At 35.9% G+C, this 8,566-nt stretch overlaps 1 protein-coding gene across 1 annotated transcript in view; it reads right to left on the reverse strand.

Annotated features, from left to right (window-relative positions):
* KAT6A (lysine acetyltransferase 6A) overlaps nt 1-8,566 on the reverse strand; it is a 162,774-nt gene that overhangs the window by 44,656 nt on the left and 109,552 nt on the right. Inside the window, exons 5-6 of the mRNA XM_007935019.1 lie at nt 3,241-3,376; nt 1,709-2,025 (exon numbers count right to left, since the gene is read on the reverse strand). Coding sequence (XP_007933210.1) covers nt 1,709-2,025; nt 3,241-3,376 — 453 coding nt within the window. The remainder of the gene's footprint in view (nt 1-1,708; nt 2,026-3,240; nt 3,377-8,566) is intronic.

Raw genomic sequence — 8,566 nt, forward strand, 5'->3', positions numbered from 1 at the left:
AAATATGAGAAATTATGATAATCATCCACTAAATGATGCATCTTCCTCAAATGGACAAAGAAATTAGTGAAGGGAATATTTGGGGATTATGTAGATCATTATCCTTTGCATGTGAAGATGACACCGCTGATGACATCATTTCCTCTTTGTGTGAGTATGGCTGAAAAGACCAATTAGTGACAGGCAGTTCTTTTCAATCAACTGCAGATATAGGCTGTCTGTTATTCAGTACAAGAAGAAAAAAAGGATAAGTACTCACTGTTGACAGTATTCCCAACTCAAAAAAAAAAAAAAAAAAAAGTATCTAAATATACTATGTGACTTTAATGCCCCCTAGTGCATGACACAGAAGAATGCAGGAATAGATCTAGTACAGCGTTGTATCAGATAACACACAAATTGTTCCTTTAAACTCTACAATTCATAAAGAAAGTGAGAGTCAAATAAAGCAATAGTTCACACCAATGCCTAAAGCTGAATATTGGTTCTCTATATACTTCATACACTTGCTATAACTATTTCTATTTCTAAAACTTGGAAATGATTTTTCTAATTATCTCCGCAAATTGTTGGTTAATTTTAAAATGCCTTTTGGTAGCACCTGCTTATTGCGATTCTTTTCTTCTAAGCCCAACCTTAATGGCTTACATTATTTTCTGAGATGAACATGCTCAAACTGGGACCTGTCTATAGTCTACATTGCTGATAAAGACATGAAAAGTACTTGTGTATTTAAAGAGTAAATAGTTGATTACCACTCTGGTAAAAAGCCAATCAATAAAGCATAAAAAGTGAGACCTGATAATGACAATTTCCTCTCCTGTAGTGGACCAATCAGCCACATATAAGCAGGAATGAGGAAGCACTGAAAACAAGCACTTACCAATGAGACACTCAGGGGGAGGAAATCAAAGTTAAGAAATTCTCTTGCAGTAGATGAGACAACACTCATTGGCCCTTGTGATCCAAAAGAGTTAGTTTATTATCATTCTTCTACTTTCTCTAGACCTCTTTCTACTTCCTACTTCCATCTTAAGGTTAGGTGCTGTAAACTTAAGGCACAGCAAAGAGACTATTAAGAGTTTGTTGTTTGTATAGCTGAACAAACTCTTTTCCTTTCTTGAAAGGTTTTGAGCTGTGGTTCTCTCTTGCTTTCTCCCTCTGTCTCCTCTCTTCTTCACTCCTTCCTATTTTATCTCTAAAGTGTAATCCATGAAAAATTACTATTCTTGACAAGATGTGGAACAGAAAAATCAATGACTTTATCATATTTGCATATATTTGGTCTTTCCTTATGCTTAGATCAACAGCATTTTACCTATCTCTACTCTTCCCAATGGCCTTACTGGAATAAAGTGAGCATCATAATGCGCATCACATGATTTATCTAGTAATTTATGAAATGCAAAGTTATCCTTGATTCAAGGTTTATACCCCTAAATACTCATAGGCAGATTCTCCATGGTTCTCTCAAGAAAGCTTTCTTTAGCCTAAGAATTCTTATTGGTTCTTTCTTTCAGTTCATCCCTAGCCTCTAAATTCTTACCAGTCATCACCTCTGAATCATCCAAATCTGAATTGCTAACATGTTCTTATATTCCATAACCTGTTTTTTATTATCAAAGATAAATTTATTCTAGGTAACTAACGTTACTCTAAATAAAATACTTTTGGAATATTTTTTGTTTCTAAGTGAATAAACTTTTACCTGTGGGCCAATCTGAAGTGCTTGATTTCCTGTTGCCCTTTTTCCTGATTCTATATTGCTCAGAGTAGTCTACCACTTCCCCTCGAGCTTTCCGCCCATCAGGGGAAGGGGTGAAGAATTTGGTAAGGCCATCAATGAGCCCTTTGGTTTTCTTGTTGAACTTTAGGGGAACACTGCTATCTCTGCAGAAGTCCAAGCCATCTATTCGCTCTAAATATCCTTCTTCTGATGACGATGCTGATTGGCTGGAGAGAGTGATTTTACGTTTCCGACCCCTTCCAGGGCCAGTTCGAACTTTGCTGAAGGGACCTTTTGATCTAAAGAATCAAACAGGGAAAAGGGTAACTATTAAAAAGAAAATTTTATAAGGTTTCTATTTCTACATAATATTTAATTAGTAAATAACCTCTTAGCATTAAAAAAAAATCTACAATGTTAATAATGTTATAAATAGTATACAAATGAGAAGTGGTAGTCTATTTATTGATAGTGAAAAGAACCCTAGACCAGGAGTGAGAGACATGTTTAGAGTCATAATTCTGACACTTATTAACTGTACATCGTGGGAGAATCATATCTTCTCTCAGTAACAATGTCTTCAGCTTTACAAGAGCTGGACCAGAGAACAACTAAGAACCTTCCCAATATAAAACCCTGTAATGCTATGATCTTTGCATGAACTCAGTTATATTTTACCTCTAAACACAAGGGATGTATTACCCTCTGAAAGGCAGAAATCTAAAGATCATTTTTTAGGAAAACTGAAGTTTGACTTAATGTTAAAAACACAAGACTACATATCTGATTGCAATATTTCAGGCTGCTAGTACCTATTCACTTCAGTTGTATCTCACTTTTAAGATGTCTAAAATAGAGAAAATGGGTAGTGATAATAAAGAGAGTAATATAGATAATAAAGAAAGGCTTGAAGATATTTTTATGCATTATCAAAAGTAGATTACTATGAAGATACATTAAAAAGACAGAATTAACTGAATCTTGCCCCCATTTCCTCCAGAGACAGCCCAATCTTCTAGTCCACAAGTGATTATATTCCTGATTTTTGCTAACAGATAAAACACTATATTCCTGATTTCTGCGAGTAGAAGAAAATTATTTTACACATTAGGAGAATATAGAAATGGGGCTTAGCTAACACGTCAACAGGCATGAAACATTAATTTTTATATCCTTTTCTTATATAAGCAATAAAAAGTAATGTTAAGAGTCAGACGTTGGAGTCAGACTACCTAGGTTTTAATCCCAGTTAACCTTGTATAAATGAATCTTCCTATGCCATTATTTTCATCCTCTGAGAAATGGGGATAACAACTGTACCTACATTTCACTGGGTTGTAAGAGAATTAAAAGTTTCAACACATATAAATAATTAAGAGCTCAAATTAGTTATTACTGTATAAAACTGCTAGTTATATAAATGGATTTTTCAAAAAAATAAAGACAAGTGAATCCTACACTATAGAGAAGACCCTATCCTTTTCTCCCCTCACCTTGCCACAAGTACAACTTACACCGTGTTTTGTTTCTTTAACCTGTTTTTTGGTCGTCCTATTGGATTAGCATAGCGCCGTTTTATCTGTGCTGCCTTCTTTTGTAGAAGTTTTCGTCCTTTTTTCCTAGGTCGACATATTTGACATATCCACATGCCTATAAAGAAAGAAAATTTCACATAAAAACACCGCAGACATAAATACACTGTAAGATTTCAGATACCACTTCAGGAGATCTTAAGCTCTTTCAGATCGAGGCCTCTCATTTGAAAGTATGATGAAGTCTCCCAGAAAATAAACATACAAACTAAAAATCCAACAAACAACTGGAAAGGATTCACATACATCCTCAATCCCACACATAGATGAAGTACACCAATCCTCAATAAAAAATTCCTGTACTACACCTAGTGCCTAGACATTAGTTCCTAAAAGGTATTTCACCAAAAAAAAAAAGGGGGGGGGGGGGGGGGCAAGATTTCCACAAAGTACCAGCTGGCTGAAGGACACTGAAGATATACGATATATAATAACCTAGAACATCTTGTGGTGCCAGAGAGTAAATGCTCAAAAAATGATGGAGGCATATCAAAAATACACAGAAAGCAACTTGCAAGAGATAATTTGCATTAACAAAATAAATAATCATAGCAATAAACTGTAACTCATAGACTAAAGTAAATATCCTTAAGTCCATAATGAAGAAATTGAATGAATAAGTAAAAGAGGGCAACTTTTCTTACAGTAGAATCCCAATTTAAAAAATATAGAAGGAATGATGGAAATAGAAAATCCATCCATTATGAACTCCACTGTACAAACACCACAGTAATAACTATTACAAGCAAGAACGATAGATGGATGCTAAAGTTAGTGGACAGTAAGAAAAAAGATTAACTTTAAGGTTATCTGTCAGGTTTCTCCACTATAATCAAGTGATCAAAGTTAACATTAACAATAATAAGACATGTCATTATCATATACTCTCTGCTCTGATGCTCTGAAACGGGACCATCACCATTTCTGTGGTATATTTGTCAAAACTTCTAACTTCAATCTACTCATAAGATAGCAATTGACAAATCCAAATTTGTACAAAATAACTGACCAGTAAGTACTCATTAAAAGAGTCAAAGTCAGGAAAGATTAAGTCTAAGGAATTATAACAGACTGGAGGAGTCTAAGGGAATATAACAACTCAATGCCATGTGAGATCTTGGACTGAATCTAGAAACATTCTCCCCCTCCTCCTGAAAAAAAAGGGCACTAATGATATATGAGAAATTAAAATAAGGTCTGTAGATCCCTTAATCATATGTCAAAGTTTAAAGTTTTTAAAAAGAAAATTAAATTTTAAAAATCTGCTCTCAGGTGTTATAAAACTTCTGTAGAGTCAAACACACAGGAAGAAGCCCTAATAAACTTTTTCTTTTCTTCCAAGAAATTCTCCAAAGGTCTTTTTGCCCAGTCTTCAAATAAATGGAAGAGGCAGGAAAAGGAGAGTAGTGATTCTTCCAATACATATAGATTTAAGACTTTTCAAAAGGTAACAATAAATAGAATGGCATAAGAGAACCTCAAATAAGATCCTAAAGTAGAACAACTTGACCATAACCTAAGTTTGAGTCCTTTCCCATCAACAAGAGAGTTTTCTAAAATCAGACATTATACAATACCCTATATAAGCATTATACGTAAGAAAATTATAGATAATGAAATCACAACTGAAACTGGAATTTGAAGTAAGACAAAACAGGGTAATTAATTGGATTTCTTTTTCCCCCCTTTTAAACTGTAAGCATAGGCTAAAGAGCTCTGGTGGTATAGTGGTTAAGGTATTTGGCTGCTAATCAAAAGGTTGGTGGTTCAAACCCACCAGCCACTCCATGGAAGAAAGATGGGGCAGTCTGCTTCTGTAAAGATTTGCAGCCTTTGAAACCCAAGGGGGTTTGCTATGAATTAGAATTGACTAAATGGCAGTGAGTTTGGCTTGCTTTGGTATAAGCATATGGTAAAATGGTACTCCATGAAAAATAATTGGAAGGATCTCTCAACAGGCAATGATATCCTAACTAAATATCTTTCAAAGAATAGGAGTCAAGGACTTCTGGTAAGATGGCAGAATAAGGAGACAAGCTAACAGACCCTCTTCAACAAAGAAAAGAGAATCAACTAAGAGAGATACAGAAGATAATCCTGGAGTCCTGAGCTTTGAAAGGAAGTATACAGAACTTGTTTAGGCACCAACTAGTCAAAGAACCTGAATGGAAACACTTGAGTACAAGACAGACAGAGCTGCAAACTGTCATCTACTCTGACAACACCAACAGTCTGAATATTTCCAAGTGGTATTGGAACCTGAGAACTGACCTAAGGATCAGCCCTGGTCGCCAAGGGATGCAGGGATGACTAGGCTGGTGGCCGATGACTAGGAAGTGAAATAGCAAAGAGGCAGACGACCTAAGCTGTGCACTTTTGGCTGTCTGGAGGGTGTAGCCATTTGGAAGCGGCAGCCATTTTGGATATTTAAAGTGACCGAGGGTGCAGCCAATTTTGAATGTTGCAAGAGGTGACCATTTTGGATAGTTATAGTGACGGCATTCTCATTCGGATCCCAGGGACCTAAAAATAAGCTCCGCTTGCCAAGGATGTCAGGGACATATGGAAGGCTAACAAAAGGAAAGGAAACAAGTGCGGCCAACTATTGAATAGGGGAGCACAGTACCCTGCTTACTTAGATAAAATGCAAAGAAAACAAAAATCTCAGGCATATCACTCCAACATACAATCACCAATTAAATATAAACACAAAAACATAACAATGTCACGGAGACAAAAGAGCATCACAGACCACACAAAGAAGCAAGATAAATCAGAAGAAATAAAGGAACCAGGATACAGACTCAGAACACATCCCTAAGGAAGAAGCAGCATTGGAACCCCTGATAAGGAATTCAAAAGAATTATATTTAGGTGACTTCAAAGGATTGAGAGAAAGATCAAGGAAAACACTGACAAAATGGAGAAAAACACAGAAAAAAATCCCACAACAATTTCAAAAGACAATACAAGAACAAAATAACAAAATACATGAAAAATTATAAATGATATAAAATCTACAAATACAAATTCAGAAGACTAATACTAAATTTTCAGAAATAGACAACACATTGAATGGGCAAAGGAGTAGAACTGAATCAATTAGTTAGACTGAAGACAAAGACATGAATACTTCTTTGGAAAAGGAACAATTAGAAAAAAGATCAAAACAAAATGAAGAAAGCCTAAGGTTCATGTGGGAAACCATCAAAAGGAATAACTTATGTGTAATCAGAATTCCAGAACAGGAAGATACAAATAAAATCACAGAGAAAATTGTCGAAGATTTGCTAGAAGGCAATTTCCTTGGTATGATGAAAGATGAGACTATATCCATTCAAGAACTCCAAAAAAATGCAAACACAATAGACCCCAAAAGAAAATTACCACGACATATCATCATCAAACTCACCAAAACCAAAGACTAAGAAAGAATCCTGAAAGCAGCATGGGAAAAATGAAAAGTTATCTACAAGGGGCAACCAATAACACTAAGCTCGGGTTTCTCAGCAGAAAGTGGTTGAGAAGACTATTGAATGGTATATACAAAACCCTGAAAGAAAAAATTTCCAACCAAGAATTATATACCCAGTATATAATAAAACACCCTCAAATATGATGGTGAAATTAAGACATTTCAAGATAAGCGGAAATTTGTGAAAACAAGGCCAACCTTACAAGAGATGCTAAAGGAAGTCCTTTGGACAGAAAACTAACAGCAGCAAACCACAATCATTAACACACATGGTGACATAACCCAGAAACCAAACCACCTATGTAAGTATCCAAAGTAAATAAGCCTACAAGATTGTAAACAGGGAAATAGAGACAACAATTGATAAAAGAGGACAACTACAAACCACAATGAGGGGAAATACTGTGTAACTACAGAACTTCTAAATGGTAGGGAAGTCAAGACAACTGCAAGACAGAACGGACTGTTCTAAACTTGGGAAGAAAACTATAAATCACAGAGTAACCTCAAAGAAAAATGATAAACCTTCACATCACAATAAAAAAGAGGACAAGCACAAATATTTAGCAAATACTAAAACAACAACAACGAAGAAAGTGATGACATAATTCATAAGCAAAACAAGCTCAGTACAGAAAATTATACTGAACAAAAAAATCAGCAACACCACAATAAAGCACATAACAAAATGACAGCAATAAATTCATATTTTTCAAAAATTACACTGAATTTCAATGGATTAAATGCACCACTCAAGAGATGGAGAGTTGTAGACTAGATAAGAAAACATAATCTATTATGTAACTATCAAACCATTGAGAATCATGGCCCAGCCAAGTTTCACATCTTGTTGGAGGATATGATTGAATGCATAACAGGAAGCACTAAAAATATATGTTTTGTGACTTCCGGTAAGATGAAGGAATAGGCAAACAAGCGACACAGACACTCTTCAACAAAGAAAAGAAAAACAAATTGATACAGATACAGAAGATAATCCTGGAGCCCTGAGATTTGAAAGGAATTATACAGAAGTGGATTAGGCATCAAACTAGTGGAAAAAGCTGAACGAAAATAGTGAGTACGGAGATGGTAGGAGCTGTGGACTGTCAGCTGCTTTTGATGGGACTAACAACCTGAATATTTCCAAATGGTGTTGGGACCTGGAAACTGACCTAAAGATAAGCCCTGGAAACCAAGGGCTGCAGGAATGACTGCTCTCGTGACCTATGACCAGGCAAGCAAACAGCAAGGAGGGAGACAACCTGAGCTGTTGAATTTCCACTGTCCAGAGAGCTCAGCCATTTTGAATGTATAAACGATGGCCATTTTGGATATATAAAGGGACCAAGGGTGCAGCCATTTTGAATGTTTACAACCGGTGGCCATTTTGCATACTGAAAGTGACTGAGGGTACAGCCATTTTAAATCTTTACAGGTGGCAAACATTTTGGGTTTTAAGGTGACAGCATTCTCATTCAGATTCCAGGGACCTAAGAATAATCTCTCTTTGCCAAGGTCAGCAGGGACATATGAGAGGCTGACAACAGGAACGGAGACAGGTGGTGAGTGTCCAAGTGCTGTCAACTAGTGAATAGAGAAGCACAGCACAGTACCCTGACTGTATAGATAACATACAAACAAAACAAAGAAAACGAAAATTGTGGGCAAGTCACTCCAACACATAATCATCAATTAAATATAAACACAAAAACGTCACGATGCCTCGGAGACAAAAGAACATCACAGTCCACATAAAGAAGCAAGATAAAC

This window comes from Orycteropus afer, unplaced genomic scaffold (assembly GCF_000298275.1).
Source record: "Orycteropus afer afer isolate SDZICR_OR568_19922 unplaced genomic scaffold, OryAfe1.0 scaffold00024, whole genome shotgun sequence".
NCBI lineage: Eukaryota > Metazoa > Chordata > Mammalia > Tubulidentata > Orycteropodidae > Orycteropus > Orycteropus afer.